The following is a 22,354-nucleotide window of genomic DNA, read 5'->3' as shown; positions in this document are numbered from 1 at the left end:
AAGTGCCCATTTCTAATTAACGTATAATTATTAACATGATGTATTTGTTAAACTCCCTTAGAAAAAAATGTTAAAAAACTAGGCTCTGATTGCAATTTCATCCTAATTATCGATCTGTTTATCATATTTTGCTTATCATATAAAAATCTACTTAGCACACGAGGAAAAATTTGGCAATTTTGCGTGCTTTATGAAATTGAGCGAAAGCATGAACGGCGCATGGTTGATATTGTAACGTCGCGCGCGTGGGTGCCAAAAGCGCAAAGCCATTTCCTACAGGCGCTAAAGCAGGCTGTAAGAAAGTGTTATTTTCTCGTTTATATTGTACTTCTGAGTGGTGCACGCGCGCAACATTGTCTGTCCCTTTCTTTGTGCATATACATATTCTCTTTATATTGCGTTGTTATGCAAGTCGCTCGAGCAACCTACACACGCAGCGCGTATACCATGTATATGACTGTTAGATGTGTGTGTGCGTGCTCGTGTCACGATCCATTGCGAAGCACACGTGACGGAGAAAAGAGGCTTGAACTCAACGCCTGCGGTGTATATTTTATATACACTGAAAATAGATCCAGAAACTATCAATCGATGCTCGCTTGGAGAGTTGAGAATCGTTTTCTTGCATTTATAACATACCACCCTCGCAGAGAGATAGAGAGAAAGAGAAAGAGAGAGAGAGCCCACAAAGAAAAGCTCAAAGTATTACACGGACTCCGTAAATGGGAATACAATATGCGCGAGCGCGTGGACGAAGCGTGCTTATTATCTTATGTCTCTCGCGAAGAAGTTTTTTTCTTCTTCTTCCGCCGCTGCTGCTTGTACGCGACGTGCCGCAAGAAGTTGACTGCTGTGCAGCCATATACATATAAATGCAACTCTCCTCTCCTCGGCACTTTATTGCTACTGTTTGAGCGCACGAGCTGTATTGTGTATAGGTCATCCTCCTCCCGCGACTCCGAAGTGTGTGTGTGTATTGACGTGCAATCGCGACGTTTTTCTAACAACGGAAAAAGAGAAAATTTTCTTGCTAGGATGAAAGGGCTAAAAGCGAAAATAGAGATTGTACTTGCGGCTATTTATCTCTCTACGTGTGGTATAAAAATATAATTACGCTCGTCCAACGGCTCTCGTCGAATGCCCGAAAGCTTCTGTGCGCGCTTCGAAGCGCGCATATATATACGTGTGCATCGAGTGTCCCGGCCAACGCGCGCGGTTGGGTCGAATATCTTATCCGTATTCCGGGGCGATGCAACCGCGCGGCCGACCGGCAGGATTTCCGGACGAAGCGCGCGTTACACACAGCGCTACGCGTCGAGGCATGTATAATAATGAACGTCGATCGCTGCTCTCGGCCACTACCGCAAGCAAAAGCTCGCGCGCGCGCGACACGTAACCGTTAGGTCGATCTCTCTGTCTCACTCTGGAGTCGACGCTCTACGACCGGAGCTGCCAGTGGAGTGCAATCTATGTATTACGTACTTGCGAGGGCATCGATTTACCTGAATATTAAAGTACGCGTGCAATAATACCGCAAGTTTTATGGTCTATTTTTACGATGCACGGCTTGTGCATGTGATAGATTATCGATTTTGGAGCTCCCCTGTCGCGTATACGGACTAAACCACAGTTAGGGTGATATGTTGAAATGAGAAATTTAAACAGAGTATGTTACTTGTAAAGAGTACTCTGGAAAATGTCTTTGATGCGCTCGACTAAGAACGAAAGGTTGTACGATGTATAATCAAGTCTGTGACGTGCTCGATTTAAAACTAAAGGTTGAGCATAATTCAATAGGTTCATTTGGCGAATAAAGTGAGTTTTTGCGGGAAAATAGAAAAGAGAAATATTATAGATGAAAATTTTGTGAAATTGGAAGTTTAGTCCATAACTCACACAGCTTATAGCTGGAAGCGAACACGAAGCTCAGACCAAATGAAAAGAGATGCGTTTGGCTCGATCATGAAGAATTCCTATACAACTTACGTCGTACTCATAGTTTCAAGCAAAATAGTAAAACTTGGCGGTACAAAGTGAAAGTATATGAAATGCAAGCAAGTTGATGCGACAACAGCTGTACTTTCTAATAATGCGTTTGTATCATACGTGAACTGGTCAAAAGGGCAAAATTTAAAATAGCCCGCAACGAAAAACAAAGATAAGATAACGTGCGGGCTCGATGCAAACATTTTTTAGATTCGTTTTTTTTCGGTATTCGCATTACACTTTGCGATTCGAATAATAGTGCATGCATCGTTAAAATTGTGTGTATTCATTGCAATAAACTCTAAGCATTCGCGTCGCGCGAGCAGCTCATAATTGTGAAGTAGAGACAGAACGAACTAAATGCGTATGCAGTAGTAGTAGTCTGCTTAAACACAACGCACGTAGTGCAGTACAGATTTATGGATCGAAGTGTCGGAGTAATTTCGAACACTGGCACACGTCGAGCACTGATTTCTTTCGTGCAAGTACATGGAGATTATCGGCTCTCACATGCGTTCCTCGATGCATGCATGTATCTGTATATATGTGTGTGTCAGATACATAAGAGTGTCTACGATAATTGCGCAATTTCTCTACATAAAGTCGGTTACAGTAGAGTAGGTAGCACAACACACCGAACCGAGCAAAATCTCATCAAGCTCCATTATGTCTCTGTGTGTATACGTGTGATACATAAACACACGTGCTCGTGCGTCTTTATTTCGCCGATATTATATTTATTTATTTATCGCGCGCTGCTCTGCGCACCTTGGCCGATTGTATATACGTATATTATTCTGTATACATCGATGTAATCGGCCTGCGATATACCGGTAATTTGCAGCGAGGCCAGGAATAGGAGAGCTTATTTCCACGGTCAATAAGTAATGTCACGAAGGTGCAAGAGTTGACTGCTCGCGGTAAAGAGTTCGTTTCTTTTTTTTTATATCTCTCCTTCACAAAAGCTTTATTGATGTGTGAGAGATTGAAGCAACCATGGAAAGATTTATTTCGTTTTGCGTACGCACAAACTTTGAATTTGTGAAAGGATACATTTTTCAAATTTATTTTTCGAGTTCGAGGAGAAATACATTCACGAATCACGACTACTTAGGGCTCGCAGGTAGCTCGAAACGATTCCCTTGCTATCTTGACAAATGATTTACTTGACGCTCTTATTTATTTGGCTTTATCTCAAATCGGTTTCCGCGCTCGACCTTAGCCTTCCGTCAGTCTCCCTTCAATCTGAAACACATACACAGAAGTACGAAGGAGTTAAACTGTACTACTGGCGAGTTACGTTCACCGCGAGCGAGATACACCGATCTGCTTCTGCTGCTGTAGGACGGTGTGCAGTACTTGTGTATAGTAAACGTCGATGTGTCGAATGCCTCTCTGCGAAGTTTAGACCGAGCTTAAAAGGCATATTATACGTGTACGTATACATCTGTACCGCGACAGCAGCTGCAGCGGCATCAGCAACGGCGACGACGATGCTGTACAGCACTATTATCAGCCAAGAGCCTCTATACATAGCCGCACTTGCACGTGCAATATAGGTACTCTGCGGTGCGTTACGACGCGCTGCCACTAAGTTTTCGATTAATGCGTGAATATACGGCTCTGTATCTAGTCTCTCTCTCTCTCGGATATTGGCTGCGCAGCGTGAGAAACCCATGGCCGTGAGGCTCAACCTCTATATCTGTACACAGCTATATGCATGCCATGTACAGAAGCAATATCGAATCACCACGTGGTGCAGCAGGATCGCCCGAGAGAGTGCACTGTTGAAAAAAAACCTTGAATCCAGTGCATATTCAATGTAAAGACAGACATTAAAATTCAAATACTGGATTTTATTTGAGATAATTTCACGTGGAATCTCCGTTAAAAATTAATGATAGCTTCCACCACTAGATGGCGAGTACCTTTATCTATAAAACCTATAAGTGACAAAGTCAAAACATGTTTTTTATAAGTCAACAAAATTGTATAAGTCAAAGCATAATCATGAAGCGATTTACAGTATAAAAAAAACTTTGTCCAGTTCTTTTAATAACGATATGGAATTAAAATGTACAAAATTCATAAAACTCGACGTACACGTGTCCATAAATATGTATCGGAGATGAAAATCCTTCATTATGCCCAAGCCTGCCGCACATATTACATTGGTGCTTTTCTCAACTTGCGTTGAGCGCATTCATATACTCGATCAACTCTATATTGTTGGCTTGAATTGCTCTATGCGCACATGACAAACCATTGCCAGTATACTACAACAGCAACAACAACAACAACAACAACAACAACAACAGCAACTGCTTCATGCGCTATGCATTAAATTCGAGAACTGCTCGCTCACGAAACCATATACACACACATTTAAGATTATGCAAATGCGCGGTGTGTGGTAAAACGAAATTGATTCTGTATTGCGCACGTATACGCGGCTCGATGTATAATACATCTATCCAATAATAATTATTATGCATCGTCGATGCGCTGCTGTTGCTGCTGCTGTTGCCGCTGCTGCTGCTGCAGCCGCAGCCGTTAATTAATGCATTCTCGCGGCGCTCGTAAACGACGACACGTGTGAAGTAACGCGCCTACACGTATATATATATTATAACACCGGCGCGCGGAACGCACACCTCGTTCCATAGGTGCTTGCTGCAGCAGGAGTGAAGAGAAGGTGCAGTAAATGTACGCGACGCGCGCGATAAATATATTAGCGCCGATATTTAATACTCGGCCGCGAGCACGTGTGCTCCGCTCTCTTACTCTCTCTCACTCTCTCTCTCTCTCTCTCTCTCTCTCTCTCGGGCCTCTGCGTATTATGAGTGTTCGTACAAGAAGCTCGTAATATGCGCGCTTGTATTATATATCGCGGAGCTTCGAGCGCGGCCGCGCATACGTGCACAATTTATGGCTTGTTTCTAAATTTTTATATGGCATAATGCTTATACATCTTCGCGTATACGCGTATGGAAAATTATGAATTACTTCTCTCACTTGTGTGTGGCTGTGTGTGTGTGTGTGTGTCGAAATCCTTTCACTTGCTGTGTACAACGCGCGTGTATTAGTGTGTGCCTGGAGCTTCGTAACTCTCTGCACACATGGCAGGCAGAATTTCGTTGAGAGGGAGAGACGTGTGAAAAGTAAAAATAAAATTCGCTTTAGGTATAATTAGCATGTCCCGCGCCTTATTCGACTGCACAAGCCTCGCGATGTGTATACAACACGATGCACACTCACTCTCTCTCATACTGCACATACACACACCATGAGAGGACCAAAGCCAACTTCACCTATGTTCATGCACTCAAGTACTTATATATTATCGTATGAAGTAACGGTAAAACGCGCGGCTTTGGTAAACTTGCTATTTCATTTCGACCAGCGCAAGTATGTGTTTGTGTGTGCGTGTGTGTTTCTGTACGCGCATAGCTGCAATAGCACAAAAGGTCTTTGGTGACCCACCTCGCTCTTGTGTGCATGCGATCGAGATTTTCGTCTCGACTAAAGAATGATTCACGTGTGTGTGTGTACAGCTATTTACATAAATCCTTAGCTATTAAAGTCTCGGGGCTAAGCGGAATTTACGTATTTTATTTGTAATGCATGTGTGCGCGAGTACGAGCGCAGCGAGCTACTATAATAATACCGCAAGAGGTGCAGTTTCTCTCTCTCTCTCTCTCTCTCTCTCTCTTTCTCACTCGCTAAGCGACACAAAGCCCAACTTGTGCGCACATAATTTTTGATTCGAGCTTTTGATCCACGTGCCGTATATTATATTAACTACGCGAGCTGCTTATACCCTCAATACCGATCGACATTGCAGTGCTCTCGAGATGACGATAAGCGCGCGTAATAATGAAACTCGAAGAAAAAAATCTTATTATACCCATTAAAAATGTCTCGTGACTGCATTTGTACAGCAACACGTGGGCTTGTGACCCGAGAGGTAGACTCTAATGCACACTTTAAATTTAGACTGCACACATCGACAGACAGGATATTTATTGTAGTGCGATAATCGCGAAGGAAGGGCTATTTATGTATATCTACTCATGTATACGTACGAGACGGAAAGAGAAGAAAGGGAATAATGTAGGTAGCTACCGCTGCAAATATACGTGCGGAGTGCGTGTACAGTAGTTTATCGCAATCGGCAATTCGGTGTCGTTTCTCACGTCATCGATTGTTGCTTCTTCGCGTAGCGTTTCTTACTCTCTCCGTCTCTCTCTCTCTCTCTCTCTCTTGCCTTGATTTCCCTCTTATAATGTCATATATTATTCACATATACACAGGCTGCATACGGCGGTGGCCTGCTGGCACACACAAATACAATACTATATCGCGCACTGCGCTATATACGTGTACAAAAGGGCTCTTCCCAAGGTATAAGGAGAATTCGTGCGACGACACACCCACGCGCCGGCGCCACTGCATCTCAGCAGCAACTGTATGTATTCCTATATGTATAAAATATATTTGTAAGTGTACGAAGGCGACGCATCGGCTGCGACTTTGCTCGGCATATCTTGCAGTGTGTGCCACGGAGGACCCTCTTTTCTCGTTCTTTCTCTCTTCACCCGCGCGCTCGCACCTTCTGCAGCGAACTGCACGCGGACGGTCCGAGGGAAAAAGATAACGTTCCGTATAGCAGCACTGCTGCAGTTGCCGGTGCGGTGAACGTGCGTTGGTCGATTGCTACTTTATATTGCACACCGTGTTACGTTATTTATTATCGCGCGGCCGCACGATCACGCCAATACAAACTGGATTTCAGCCTGCGCGTCCGTATTTGTACTTATTTTCTCGCGATGCGTGTGTGTGTGTGTGTGTGTACAAACGCAAGAACTATTCGACGGTACAGATCGTGGAATATGCTATATAGTGCAATTGATTCAAATTGAAATATAAGCGCTATAATCTGCACAGCTCGTATAAACTGAAAAAAATTCTTAGGTGCGAATCCGACAAAAGTGGACAACTGAATCACGAAAAGGTATTTTGCTGCAGGCAAATAGTATATTTCTCAACGGGTGCACATATGGTTTTTTAGCAAAACGAGGGATTATAGCACGAGCCGAAGGCGAGTGCTGTAACGAGTTTTGTTAAAAAACCATATCTGCACCAGTTTGAGATACTATTTTTTCCTACGAGAGCCTAAAATTAGCGGCAAAGTTGCGTATTTTAGGTTAGAGTGGGAAAAATATCTTTTTCTGATCCAGTTGTCCACTTTTGTTGGATTCGCACCTACGATTTTTTTCAGTGCATCGCTAGCAGGAGGGTTGACGAGCGACGACGATCGTGCAATATATATCGTGCGAAAGTTTGTGCGCGGATACGAGTTCCACTTTGATGTGGACATTGAGTTTTGGGATATAAGCGCGAGCTAGAAAAATAATAAGTCAAGGGTTGAAGGAAAAGAGGGCCTATCTTCGACTCGGGCCGTTTGCGATGAGGTAAAAAGTATATCATGTGCTTCTTATGAAGGCACGATGAAAAGTTGTACGCCTACTTACGTAAAACAATGCAGCGTGCTGTGGAGTCCTAACATATCGTAAATGTACAACTTCTTGCGCCTTGGACTCGTTTTGTATGTATTCTTTTTGGACAAGTTTAGCTGATGAATTTATTTTATTCAAAGGTTAAAATTATTGAACAAACTCTTATTATTTAAATTTTTTTTAATGAATTATTGTTTGGAAAATTGAGTACTCGATTTAAAATAGTACATCTTTGATTATTGATCTGCATGTAAAAATGGAAAATAGTTCGATATCTTTTGATACATAAAAAACCATCAATCTAATGTATCGTTACACATTTATAACACTGTTGACTCATATTTTTTCTTATAAAAGAAGTTTCAAATATTAGAGAGATTAATTCTTAAATCAGACATATTTGATTTTGGATGGAAGGCGTTGGATATGGCAAAATCTCAACGAGTTAGTCTCGATGTCTTCAAATATGAATTGTTTTGAAAGGGGCTGATTTTAAATTGGATGATATGAATGGTATTTCAAACATTGTAGCCCTCTTCAATCCATTTCAGCAGCTGTAAAAAAGATACACATGGGTTATTAATTTTGATTACTCCAAATTTATTAAATATTCTTATTTAATATCTTAATGATTTGGAATAGTTAAAATTGTGTCTATTTTTAAAATATGACAGATCATCAGAACAATTTCGTAATTAAAAATCAATGTAGGATACGAGCATCAGAATTGACCGCACGCTTGTAACACCATATTGAATGCTTTTAAATTCCAGTCATAGGTTTCAAAGAGTGAGTATTATACTTACGGAGGCAGACTGTTGCGACCTCATCAGCCAATCTTTGCCAAGGGATATTAGATCTCTCTGCGAAGTAATATCTCCTGCGTTCAACTTCCTTGACTATAGTAGAAAAATCAAGCGGAACTGCATCGAGAGATTTCACTTCCCCGGGCATAAGATCTTCGTTAATTCTTTCAGGCGGATTGGGCTGGTATGCATAACTCACTTTGTAATTGAGTACGGGCGACTTATTTTTCATACTCATTGAACACTTGCCTTTGAAGAGCGAAGCGATCGTTCTCGATCCATCTATGTTCACATTGTCCACCTCGTAATGCAGCCGCATCCGATACGGTTCAGCGTAATTAGTCTTTTGTAATTTCAAGAACAATTCCCAAGCGGTATGCAAATTGAAATCTATCCACGGGGATTGAATCTTATGCGAGAGATGCATTACGATAATAAGAGCAATTCTTCGAGAAATAAAATCTTTATCATTTTCTACAATATCAACGTCCGTGTTTAATTTTATTGTTACGTCTAACGTCACTGCTAATTTCCCTTCTATTGTCCGGGCAACTTGAGCTGGTTGACATATTCTGGCGATATCAGCTACCATTTTTTGGACATCTGTGTCGAGGACTATTCCGCCTTGAGTTTCTAAACGTGGTGTCTTCATATCCTCGAAAATCTTATGAAAATCTGCAGGAAGTGTAAGTAGCAGATTTTCCGGCGATATGTTCTCTGCGTGCATGTTACCGACAATGATGGGTTGAAAGTCTAGCATCACTACGTAATTAACTTGATATCGTCTTACTCCAATTTCTATATTGACCAATGACTCGGCTAAACTTGATTTCTTATTGATAAATGTGCGGACCATGTTGTTCGTCCATTTTTTGACTGCAACGACCCTTGTCTGTCTTGGTTTGTAGTCCTCGCCTCTTGCCCCTGAGTAGAGCTCGAACGCGAGCAACTTACCAAAATTTTCTGGTATACCTTCTTTCGTTACGATATGACATGCCGCAGCTATGGCAGCGATTTTGCACAAACTATCCTTGTGTTCGGGAGTAATATCCTGGTATATCCACAGAACGAGTGAGGCTTCCAACTCGATCGAAAACATATCCTGCGATGATGAACTCGAGGCAACTTCAACTGGTGCAGACATTTTATTCAAGAACAAAAAATTTCGTGTGTTGCTTCTTACTCTGTAGGATTTTAAATGAGCTAGCGAACGTTAAGCAAATCGATCGTCTCTAGGCACACATTACATTTCAGAAATCATAACGTAAACAAAGTAAAATTAGAACTGAAGTATTATTCAGGTGTGAATGTTTTGAATATTTCCTGACTTAATTTTCACTAAAGACAAAATTGAAAGAAAATATTGATGTAATAATGAACAATAAAGAGGATAATAATGATTGTAGCAGATGAGAATAATTGAACAGCTATTATTTTAATTGATATTTTCTAAGATCATTTGAAAAAAAATTTTTTCATATAAATGAGTAGTAGTTACTTTTGTAAAAAATTATTAATCCTATTTTAGAAAAATATTTATGAATTTTATGAGGTGTTAATTCGTGTACTTCGTGTACATCACGTTAAGGATTATATTTGACACAAATATTCCCGCTCATCATAATCTGAGACATTACTTTTTCTTATGATGAAAGCCGACGAATATCCGTTTATTCTTATCAAGATTGAATCTTTTTCATGGGGCTATATTATGGATGTGTCTTTTGAAAAAATGTCTTTTACCTGGCGGATCCAACGAAATTGAAAAGATGTAATTTGGAAACTACATTTTTTGGCAAATGCCTCTACATAGGCTGCTAGCTTTGCCATAAAGATATAATTGGTTCCGTAAATACATGTTATATTGTACTTTTTTACAGTAGAATCGAATGCCATCATTAAATTTACACCAATAAATATATTTCAGTCGAAAAATTGTGCTTTATTAAATTTTTCAAACGAACAATATCAAATAAAGCAAACAGAAATAGCAAATAAGAAAATATCTGAGAAGAGTTACTGCATAATTTAAAAAAATTTTTTTATCGTAGAGTCAGATGATATTATTAATTTTTGACACATAAAAAAAACATCAATCAAAAGTATGGTTACATATTAAAAATATTGTTGAGTCGTTATTTTGTTCTTATAAAAGAAGGTCTTGGTGCATCTGCAAAAAAAAGAACCGTATATGGTTTATTCATTTTCATTATGCTAAAATTAATGTGTATTTGTATTATGCCATAGTGTTTTGAATTCATTTCAGTTGTGTCTACTTCGACAAAATGACAGATTATCAGAAAATTTTTGTTATTGGAAATCAATGTACAATATACAAATCAGAATTCATCTTACGTTCGATAGAACTTGTTTTATGACAATCGAGTAATTTGCATATACTAAATTGTATGCCCGAGGCTCGTGCTTTTAAGTTTCAGATATAATTTTCAAAGAGGAAGTATTATACTTACCGAAGCATTCTTGAGCGACCGTTTGAACAAATTCATCGTTAATTTTATTATTATTATTAAATGGCAAAAAGACACGTCCTAAGAGTTCAACTCGTTTTACCAGATAACGAATTATAGGCGGAGGGTCTTTCACTGGGGTGAGAGTTACTCCTCTGGACAAAGGAACATCGTGTTCCCTCACGACTTTATTGGGATAGTATCCACATTCGATCTCGTAGAAGATGTCATATATCATATTGTCCATTTTTATTGAAAGTGTCGCGTGAATGTGCGAAGCGAGGCTTTCATGTAATCCTATAAAGTTCTCTTCGTTTGCCTCGTAATGTATTTCTACAATATGTCTCTCTTTCGGCGCGTAATTGAAGAATCTGAATCTCATGAACAATTCCCAGGCACTGTGTGAAATAAAGTTTGTCCACTTAGATTGAATTTTATGCTTTATTGGCATTCCCGCGATGAGAGCGACTATTTGAAAAGTGACATCTTCAACTCGTTGTCCTTCGATCAATTTCGTGAGTGATTTTATGCATACGTATAACTTCACTGTTACTTTTCTGCGAATTTTCTGAGCTAAATTTTCTTGTTGACACATTGCGGCGATCTGCCATGCCATTTTTTTGGACATCTATGTTGGGGAATATTCCGTAATTATTTTTTACAACCTGTCCATAGACGGAATCGAGTATCGAACTCAATTTGTATTGTATGTCCGAAGGCATCTGTTCCGAAGGCATAAGCTTTCAACCGGCGTTAATTTCGCGTCCAGTTCGTAGTAAATGTAATATTCTACAGTTTCAATTGTCACCTGGACCATTGCACTCACGTATAGAGTGATTATCTGCTCGAAAGCATCGTTGCTCGTGCCTTTATATATGCGTCAACGGCAACTGTACCTCCTTGGCCATAATTTTTGTACTGGAACGCTGAAATTATCCAGTACCCGAACGAACACCTCTCCAGTTGATATTCGGTGAGTTGGCCTCGGCATGACATACCGCAGCTATGGCAGCGATTTGGCGCAGTTTACTCTCGTGTTCGTCAGTAATGGAATTGTAAGGGAACACTGGGTTTATCTCTAGATTAAATCGGGCCGTCTAATGCGTGCAAAGCTGTGGCGGTGACCATGATGCAGCTGGTTCAAACATTTTATTGTCTCTAGGTACACATTAAATTTCAAAAATCATAACGTAACCAAAGTAAAATTAGAACTAGAGTATTATTTAGATCTAGATTTTTTGATATTTTCCCAATTTACTTTTCACTTAAGACAAAAATAAATAAAAATCGTGATGTAACAATGAACGATAATAACGATATGAATATATCGATGATTGCAACAGAAAAATAATTGGCCAGTTTTTTTATTGTTATCTCGTGTGATCACATTTTTCAATTTTCTTTTCACACAATGAGTAGTAGTTACTTTTATAGAAAGTTATTAAATCTATTTTATAATTAGATAGAACTTGAAGTGTAAGTTCACGTATTTCATGTAAATTATGTTAAATTAAAAAAGCATAGAACATGGACAAACTTCAAAAATTCAAATTCTCATTAGTGATTTGATTGAATTAATTTATTTGATTCGCAGGAGTATATTATTTTGAGATTACCTAGCTCGCTCTGTCGCTCGTTCAATTTTTCTAGGTTAAATCTTCATATCCCAAAGTTCTCAAAAAAATTCCAACTGAATTAAAAAAAAGGCGAAATTCGAAGCGAAGCAATTTATTGTCACGCCGATATATTACAATAGATAAGATAGGAACGTGCTTAAAAGCTGCCACGCGGCGCTCGTCTAGATGCCCATCGTACACGTAGTTTTGATATAAAAAAGTACATCGTAAGTACAGTGCAGAGGTTCGGATGACGTCGATCGGCCTATAGCATCACGGCCAGCTCGTACCGCATGCATAGTTTTCTCGCTCGCTTTGACTCTCTCGCGGCGTCGATACGAGCGCGCGAACGTACCTCAATAATAGCACGGTGGTTCTCGCCAGAGCCATTTCACGAAGGCGCGTAAATGTAATATAGGTGCTCACACGCGTACACATATACACACACACACACACACACACACACACACACACACATGTGATGCAGAGATCGTTTTACTTTCGCATATAAGTATCATACAGCTTGGCAGCTGCATATATGTACGATACGTCGCGATCGTCGTACTGCCCATTGAGACGCTTTAGCTCTCATAGCTGTATGTATATATAGGTACATACTCTTTTTCTCTCTCTCGCTCGGTCTCTTCTGGACACAAGTATTTATATAACGTGCATGGAGCGAACCACACGGCTTATGGCGCGCGAACCGTTAGGCACTCTCGGCAAGGTAACGCGCGAGGCTGCAGCAGCGCATACGTATAATACGTGGCGAGCAATTTTCTCGCGCGAGGCCGCGCACTCATACACATTTGGAGCCGTTATGTGTGCCCGGCCTCGCTCATGTAGCTATAGCGATATAAGTGTCTCTACACAGACATGCACGCGTGAATAGGCGCTGGTCCTAGGCCATTTTCCTTGAGTCAGGTCGTACGTCTTCATACGAGCTCTCGCGAGAGCGAATACGAACGTCCTCCTCGGCTGGGCTCGTATAAGCGAGGCCTGGCAGTGCACCGCAGCAAATAACAGCAACAGCGATGAATTTGCTGCCCGTAGATGTAGGTTCCGCGACCTCGGCCTGTGCAGTGGCGGCGGTGATGGTGCACATCCCCGGCGTGTATACAGTTCGGACGATCCGCCTCTGCTGTCCCTCATTTCGCGCATCTCGAGCGATATCTTAACGTCGCTGGTTTACCTTTTGTACAGTCGGAGTCCGGTGGAGAGCACGTACCTACACGTACGTCGTGCTTTTTTAGAGACTCATTACAGGCATACACACATCCGTACGTCTTTTGCCGAATGCCGTCGTATGTACGTCGAGGGCGCACAACGGAGAGAGCAATATCGTATACATCGGCGCCTGGCTCGTTCTCCATTATCGCGCAGTCACGTCTCTCGCCGTTGATCGCTGCACTGTTCGGCCTGTATGCTCTTTTTCTGCATGATATGTGTGTCCGCTCGCTCCTATAACGTATACCATCCTTCGTGGACTCTTGAACTTATGATATAGATAGGAGCTCGCAAGAAAGCACAACCCAAAGTCGGCTAAGCTGCGCGTCGTCCACGACTCGCGAATATTCGCTGTCGCACCTGCATAATAGTCCTCGCGATTTCAAAATACAGCCAAGCAGTTTTGTACTCGTATACCTACGTTACACGCAATGCGAGGAAACTTCGCCACGATACATTTTTAGCGATCTCTCAGTCGCCGTATCATGATACATACAGCGCGATACTGTATGCAGCTTTGCCGAGTAAGCGTACGAGTGTAAACGTTTCGCAAGGCGCATTAGAAAATTATAGCTTTTCGAGTTATTTGACGTTTTCTTGTGTGCTTTACATTATATACGTACACACACACACACGTACACGCCAGTAGTAATTTCGATATTGCGCCGGGCACGAAAAACGCGCGCGCGGCCTGTATAATATAATATGATACGATATGTAGTATTCCCAAACGGATTGAGAATTTTCATGTGAAACTGGCTGCGGCGCGCGCGAGCCAGTGTGCCGCGCTGCTGCAGTCACCATAAATATTACAGCTCGCGCATAATACTCGCGCGCGCGGCGCTGCAGTATCGCGCGAGAGCTGTACTATTTATCATGTACGCGATAATAATGAACATTTCAAACAAGTTTTGAATATTTCCCACTGTATATACACGAGCACACGAGGCGAGCCCTGCGCGTGGCACGTACAAATATATATAATATGCATGCAGCGCCGAACCTCAAAAACGCACATGCGCGTGTGTGTGTGTGTGTTTATAAAACTGTAGGGTACCTTTAGCTGGACAAACATTTGTTTTAAAGACGCTTTCACGTGCATTCTTGGATAAATGCATTCGACCGCTGAAATAGCTGCTATGTGTGTGCTATGTTTATAAGCTGCATGCGAGAGCTTGAATTAGCCGTTCTCGCGCGATGACGTAATTCAATCAATCCGCGCGAGTATGTGTCCCTTGCGAAATATCCCGCGCTCGAGTCTCTCGAGCTCGGTACCAGTGGTAGTAATATTAATAATGATACAGCAACTACTACTTACTACTAGCACTCGAGTGACTCGAGCGCAAAGCGAAGCTCGAGCGACAGACCGACGATATGCCTGCTGCACATGCTCAGCTACTTTTTCTCAAGAAAAATAGACGCGAAATTCCGCGGGGCCGTGTATACCGCGCGGAATATCATAATTGAATGCGAGTATATTATGAAAAATAGTGTGGCGACGTTATACGACCGACGACCGACGACCAACGACGATGACTGCGGGAAAGCCGCACAACGAGAGAGGTCAAGTGCCACGAACAGTCTGTGTCTGTGTGTGCAGTTATAATAAACGGCGCGCCACAAGACTTATGCCATTTATATTATATCTGACATCATCCTGCGCGATTTTTATATGCACTAGCACCTGTCAGCGCTTACAAAGCTTACTCGTACTCGGTCACGTTATCAGGAATTCAAAGTCTCGTCCCTTTTTTAAGAGTAGAAAAATATGTTCCGAAAAATGATTGAAGTTGATTAGTAACATCACGAGTGAATACTATTAATATTATATATTATATCGGAGTCGGTGCAATGTTACATTCCTCTGTTCTTATAATTGTTCTCAGCATAAATCTCACGATCTGCGTAAGCGCCTGAATGAATGACATTTTCATTACAATTTTGGTGTAATTCGAACGAGTCCCTCTATGTGTCACAGTGTACATAACTGCGCATTGTTAGGTAGAGGGAGAAGGTATCGTTGAGGAGCTATCTTAATCGTGGGGTCACCTCGTTAAATAATATGCGACTACGAGTCGTGAGTTCAATCACCAGTGAGGAGCTAAATTCCTGCCTAAGGCAAGTGTTTACAAATTAGTGCAAATTCGAGGTACACTAGGTACACTAGGTATAGGCTTAGTTGGCTACTCGAGGCGCATAACCTCGAATATTTTCTCACTGATGGAATATTTTTTCAAACTTCACAGTGATTAATTATAATTGAACGAGTGATGGAGAGCAGAAAGGATATAGTTAGGTATTACATTTCTTGCGCATGCCATGATGTTTTTTCAATCAATCGCTTTATCGAACGTGAATAATTTTCAGGGTGAAAGAAGAGTCGAAAGACACTTGGCCAGATGCAGGCGACGACTATAATATCGATTCAGTAAAAACTTGTGAAGTCAAAAACATTCAAACATTCCCGTTCAATAAATCATCAGTAAGTTCAATGATATATGCTACATTTGATTTTTCACTACTGAAAACTATACAATACAATTTGAATTTTAGATTAATTATATAAATAAGGATATGGCGTTACAGAAAAAGTTAACTACAACAATTTGCAAATCCGAGTATGAAAATAATCGACCAACTGTAAAAATCGAAAACGAAAATCAGAATAACGTATATGAAAATATAATCATTGATTTTGAGTGCAAAACTGTTAAACCGGAACTGAAGTCTCTACCGACAACCGTCTGTAAAGCCGAGTATCAAAGTTGCCAACCAATTGTGAAAATAGAAAACGGAAATCAGGCCACCGATATAAATGAAAGCATATCCATTGAATTTGCAGTGAATTGTCGATTGCAGCCTTTCAAATGTGAAATTTGCCACACGTCATTTGAATGCAAAAAAATACTCAACCAACATATACATGCAGAACATGATAGGAGCAAACCCTTCGAGTGTAAGATTTGTCATAAATCATTTGGTCGCAAGGACCGACTCAAAACGCACAAAAATGTAGTATATGGTCGCAACAAACCCTTTGAGTGTGAGATTTGCCACAAAACTTATGGAGAAAAGGGTACCCTCAAAGTTCACATGAATGCAGTTCATGCTTGTATTAAACCCTTCGAATGTGAAATTTGTCACAAATCATTTGGATACAAGAGTAATCTCAAATGTCACGTGAATATAGTACATAAACGCATCAAACCTTTCGAGTGTGACATTTGCCACAAAACTTATGGAAAAAAAGGTACCCTCAAAGACCACATAATTGTAGTACATAACCGTTGTAAAGCCTTCACATGTAAAATTTGTCAAAAATCATTTGGACTGAAAGCAAACCTCAAAATTCACATAAATGCAGTACATGATCGAAGCAAACCTTTCGAATGTGAAATTTGTCACAAATCATTTGGTCGCAATGGTGACCTCAAATCTCATATAAATGCAATACATAATCGGAGCAAATCTTTAGAATGTGACATTTGTCACAAATCATTTGGATACCGGTATACATTAAACAGGCATATAAATGCAGTACATAATCGTAGCCAACTTTTTCAATGTAATATTTGTGAAGAGTCGTTTTCACAAAAAGGTCACATCAAAATTCACGTGGATGCCGTGCATAATCGAAGAAAACCCTATGAGTGTGAAATTTGTCACGAATCATTTGGATACCATAATTTACTGAAAAGACATATTAAGCGAGTACATATAGGTGCAAGCTAATTTTTCGAATGGGAAATTTGTCATAAATCATACACCCGCAAGGATCATCTCAAATTACACGCAGATGAAGTACATAATCAAACCAAACCCTTTGAATGTGTTTGGAGACATTTGTGTACAAAAAAGACTTTTACAATCATATGAGTACCCTGCATAATTTTGGAAAATCTTACATGTGTATATCCTTCAATTTTGTGAAGAACAATAAAATATTTCGAAATTTTATTATATCATCATACATAAACTAAAATCTTAACTTAAACTGATGTTTCAATATACTATTTATCAATTGAACTTTCCCCAAATACCCGCTTCTTAACGGTAGTCCACTATATTAGAAAATCCTGGCTTTGAGGCAATAATTGCCCAACAACCCCTCAATTGATTTCCGTACCCGCGGAACATTGAACAATTGCATTGTTGTTAAAAAAGCTCTGCAAGTAGTGTCAATTGAACTCACCCGACGCAAAGTACATAGTGTAGCTAATGATGGAAAGGATATTATTTTGCAATTGTGACTCTACTCTGATCAACTAAATACCGTAAGTATACCTCAACACCGCACTATGAATGCATGCCATTAATCGTGTATTGAAAAATGCAAATTATAAGTAAAGCTCATTTTCAATTAATTGTACGCCATTTATCAAATACCAACAATCAATTATAAAATGTTTATTCCGATCGCAATAGAGTCATCACTTTTTTGAAAAAAGGATACAGACTTGCTACACAGCACAAGAGACTAGTGTAGACGAGTAAAAAATTAGAGGGTCGAAGTTACATAACCTATTGGGCATCGTCGCGCTACTGAAGCTCAAAAGTGTAAGAGCTTAGTGCATCGTACATAGTATTAAAATTTAGTTTTAGAAACAACGATGCTCATGGGTTGGATGCTTTCCACAGATCGTGTCCGATACTCGCGGGCATGAAATTCAAATCCAAAAACAGCTCCAGAGGCGTTAAGTACGTTTAAATACTATAGAATCGAAGATCGCATCTCTCGTATCCTCGTAATAGCTCGAGCGCATCAAGGACGATCTCTCGAATGTTGGCTGCGCGCGAGTCGTAGCGATGTCACAACTGCATGCGTGTACTCGACTCATATCGTTCAGACCATGCAGATAAGATTCGCTGCCTATATATGTAGGAGCGTAACGCTCCGGTATATAATATGTTTATCGATTACATTGGCGTATACATTTTCATTAGGCGCGTTGAGAAAATCGTGGTATTGCAGAGTTCGCGGATCGAGCCGAATATATCTATATACACGCTTAACGACGTATGGATATATATAAGAGAAGAAAAACAAAGAGATCGAATGTCTATAACTGTACAAGTGCCGGGGCGCTGCGGAGCCGAACAATACCCAAAGGCCCGCGCGGAGTTATATATGTGTACGTGCGAGAAAGAGGACATCTCGAGAGCTCATGTGGAGGAGAGAGAGAGAGAGAGAGAGAGAGAAAAGGCAGTGAAAAGGCAAAATAATATATAAGGATACACCGTGTCGTACATTTGTTCGAGGTATCTCCTAATAAGGGGCCCCCTCGCGCGATCGAGTGCTATCGCAACTGCCAATCACACTCGCACACACACACACACACACACACACACACAAATACACGTGATTATCGGCTTCGCGAAGAACTAGAAATAGACTTGCTTCGCGCCATTCAGCAACAGCAGCAGCAGGAGTATGTAGTAGCATCGGTGATGGCAATACTCGCTTGGTTTACTTTATAGTGTCAGGTAAAGCTGCCAGTGTGGCACGAGGCGCGCAATAAGTGAGAGAAAGAGAGAGAGAGAGAGAGAGAGAGAGAGAGAGAACATGGCAAGAAAAAGGCAACGCTACTGAAGATACCGGACACGTTAGAAATAAATATCGAGAAATAAATATCAGGCACGTGAAATATATAGTTGAGTAAGTCAGCGCTACGTGGCGCACAGTTATATTCTCAAAATCTACAAACGAAGCTTAGCTTCAGTTTTTTTTAAGCAAAAACTTAGCTCTGTTTATACGAGATGCCCTTCTTCTAGACCCAACGATTGAGGTTAACGTTATTTCGCGCGAGAATCCCTAAAGCGCCAGGTGCCTTCCGTAGAATAAATCGACTTTTCATTCCTCGTTAAATATCCAAACGCGACGCACACACGCGGGCCAATATCGCAAGCGATCCAAGTGCTCATACTGTGCAAGCTGCACTTTGCGTAAGCTCATTGCAATATTGGCATGGCAAGGAAATCACGCGGCGATCGGCAACGGTCCCGTATATTATACGCTCATTCAAGAGCTTAGATATACGTGCTTTACTTGGTAACATGCGGTCGCGCGCGGGCGTCGATAAAGGCCATGTGTATGTGTGCGCGTGATAAATACTTTAACAAGAGAGTTGAGATGTTTTTTCTTTTTAAATCGGCTCGAATAAAATAATAATTGAAAAAATTGAGCGCGCGCTTACGTGTTTACGCGACGCCGGACCCGCGATAAATATGCCCGCGCCGCGTAAACTGTTAGTCGAGTGCCTCGTTCATTTGTTATGACATTTTTATCGCCTCGACAATGTAATACACGCGGCTCGTATACGTATACGTATGTAATATTTAATTTCGTTCCGTCGCCCGAGAGACTTTTCAACATCTCGTTAATCATAATTATAGCCGCTCGCGTTCGAGCTTTGGCCCTCCGCCTCCTTCTCCGTTCTCTCTGTCTTTCTTTCCATCGAATACCGTGACAAAAATAAACTGCATCGGAATGACCGAATGAGCCTTTTATCGGCAGTTGGATTTTAAAGTTTTTTTTTTGAATCGGGAGTGCGTCCTAGATGCCCGATGCTACAACGCAAAGAGAGATATCGAAGTCGATTTTAACAATTTGCGCTTTGTTCGAATGACGCATACACGAGATGCCTCGTGCACAATTATAATGTTGATTTTCTTAATTCCAAATCGTTTATGATGAAAAAAAATTGCGCGCATTATGCACGTCGCAGCGTAGCCGACGATCGCGTCCGAGTTTTATGCCATAGTCTTGTCGAGTATTTATCATCGTCGCTCGCGACGCGACACGCGGCGGCGGCGGCAACGTCGGTTCGAGGCCTCGTGCGCTTCTCGTATACTGCGTCATGCTGCATCAACGGGATCTTTATTAGCCTCTTGGCTATAATGATGTCTTGAAATTCCATGAAATTCGATTTCTTCGCCATCAAGGGGAATAGTGCGATTCTCGCACTCTCTCTCTCTCTCTCTCTCTTTCGCTCTGGCTTACTCGTCCGGGCTCCGGGACTCTCGACTATATACTGTGGAGCGAGCGAGCGCTCGCTCTGGCCTCCCGCGGCCTAATGACGTTTCGCAGAAAAATATCAGATTGACTACGCTCCTTCCTTTTCTCTTCCTCCGTAGTTGTATACTTGTTTATCATTTTTTTTCTTACGTTTCTTTTTCTTCGCTACGTCAGCCCTTTTTCGCCTTTTGCTGCAGCTTGACTCGTTCTCCTTTTGGACGCGCGTAGCTTCTTGAAAATTCTATTTGAAATTGCGCAAACACGGTGAAAAGACAAAAAGTGTAGCTCTTGAGGAATGGGCCAGTTTGAACGATAATAAACTGCTGTAGATGAAAATCAGTAAACAATTTAAAACTGAGTTTGAACATAACTCGGTATATGAAGAGAAAGACAAATTAATCATTCTCATCCTGGTAAAAATACTCAAAATTAATAATGGACTAATAACTGAAAATTGAGTAAGTGAATTAATGGGGTTGATTTTGGCGGTTCTTTTGTATAATTATGTGCAATAATTATGTTAGAAATATTCAGTATCGTTTGAATGGAATAGTTTAAAAAATTTAGACTGGTTGTTAGCCATTTTAAATACAATGATACCACTTTGAGTCTACACCAGTATAGATGACGAGTAACATCATCTGTTAATCTGCAAGTGTCAAAATAAAAGAAATGGTAGTCACTTGCCCAGTGATTGAAAGATTTAGAAAAATTCTGCTTTCAAACAGCTCAGGTGCATGTTTTTAGTCAATTTCAAGTAATCGAACCAATAGTTTGTCAAAGTTCATACCTTCCTCTACCTATTAGAATTTTTACAGAATTTTCAATTGAGTTTTTCATTTATAAAAGTTCATGAAAATGAAAAAAAACGTGCTTTACCAGTGAATGAAACATTCAATCCAGTGAATGAAAACTGCGAAACGAGTAAATGAATGTACAAATATAAGCATACGTTGATTTGATAATCAATATAGACTGTAGAGTTCTTTATAGACTGTATAGAGAATATATCACTTTTTTTATTGAATAAGAAACTAAAACATAAATTTATCATCCAAACCAACCTCTTTATTACCATGATTAAAATAAGGGCACCTGTGTTAAATGACATAATTAAAGTATTTCAAAGTTATGTTATGATTTCTCATATTGTAGGACAAGTTTTGGTGATTTTTCAGGGATCTTTTTTAAAAATCTGTTTCATTTTACAAACATTTTAAGACCGCATAGATAAAGATTGGTTCAAAACTCCAATCAAAATATGTTTATATTTGTACTATCATTGCAAGTGTGAACTATTCACCACACCATTAAATGAAAGTTGAAAAGGAATGAAATTTTCTTATTGTAACTTGACTTTTCACAGGAAATGCAATTGTTTAACATATAAATGACAGTTTTAAAGGTAACTAGTCCGTTATAAAAGGGTTTGAGCTGCTCATTCTTTTACAGTGGATCTTCCAAATTTTAACGATCTTTAGCGATGATGTACAAAATGACCGTATTTTACGGTTCAGCGAACGATGCCTTCGTAAATTAATTCCTATCGTTAAACTATATTGATTGTGGACCTGATAACCATTTGAATAGTTAGCAATAATACCCAAGAGTAGCATAAAAATTCGTCGTTCATGAATAATGTCGTTATCAATTGTTAATTTTTGTTTAAAAAAGTGCTTTCATTCACTGGTATGCTTTTAATCACTGGGTGAGTGAC

The 22,354-nt window shown here is 40.4% G+C and overlaps 3 protein-coding genes across 4 annotated transcripts in view; 2 read left to right on the top strand and 1 right to left on the bottom strand.

Moving 5' to 3' along the window:
- LOC106651933 (UPF0489 protein C5orf22 homolog) overlaps positions 1-22,354 on the top strand; it is a 459,026-nt gene that overhangs the window by 140,407 nt on the left and 296,265 nt on the right. The gene's annotated exons all lie outside the window — the stretch shown is intronic.
- LOC106651935 lies at positions 7,668-9,587 on the bottom strand. Its single transcript, XM_014370636.2, has 2 exons — positions 8,312-9,587; positions 7,668-8,059 (listed from the first exon to the last, which is right to left on the bottom strand). The coding sequence occupies exons 1-2, from the start codon at positions 9,453-9,455 to the stop codon at positions 8,043-8,045; spliced, it is 1,161 nt and encodes a 386-aa protein (XP_014226122.2). The 5' UTR covers positions 9,456-9,587; the 3' UTR covers positions 7,668-8,042.
- Positions 15,757-17,446, top strand: LOC106651931 (zinc finger protein OZF). 2 transcript variants are annotated; one of them, XM_023462674.1, is made up of 3 exons: positions 15,757-15,913; positions 15,990-16,104; positions 16,176-17,446. In XM_023462674.1, the coding sequence occupies exon 3, from the start codon at positions 16,197-16,199 to the stop codon at positions 17,352-17,354; it is 1,158 nt and encodes a 385-aa protein (XP_023318442.1). In that variant the 5' UTR covers positions 15,757-15,913; positions 15,990-16,104; positions 16,176-16,196; the 3' UTR covers positions 17,355-17,446. The 2 variants fall into 2 exon arrangements, with proteins under 2 accessions (XP_023318442.1, XP_014226119.1); XM_014370633.2 differs by having other exon boundaries at positions 15,757-15,918.

Source organism: Trichogramma pretiosum, unplaced genomic scaffold (assembly GCF_000599845.2).
Source record: "Trichogramma pretiosum strain Unisexual culture from Peru unplaced genomic scaffold, Tpre_2.0 scaffold11, whole genome shotgun sequence".
NCBI classification, from domain to species: Eukaryota; Metazoa; Arthropoda; class Insecta; order Hymenoptera; family Trichogrammatidae; genus Trichogramma; species Trichogramma pretiosum.
The sequence above is the reverse complement of the archived record's forward strand: the minus strand, read 5'-3'. Positions and strand labels throughout refer to the sequence as shown.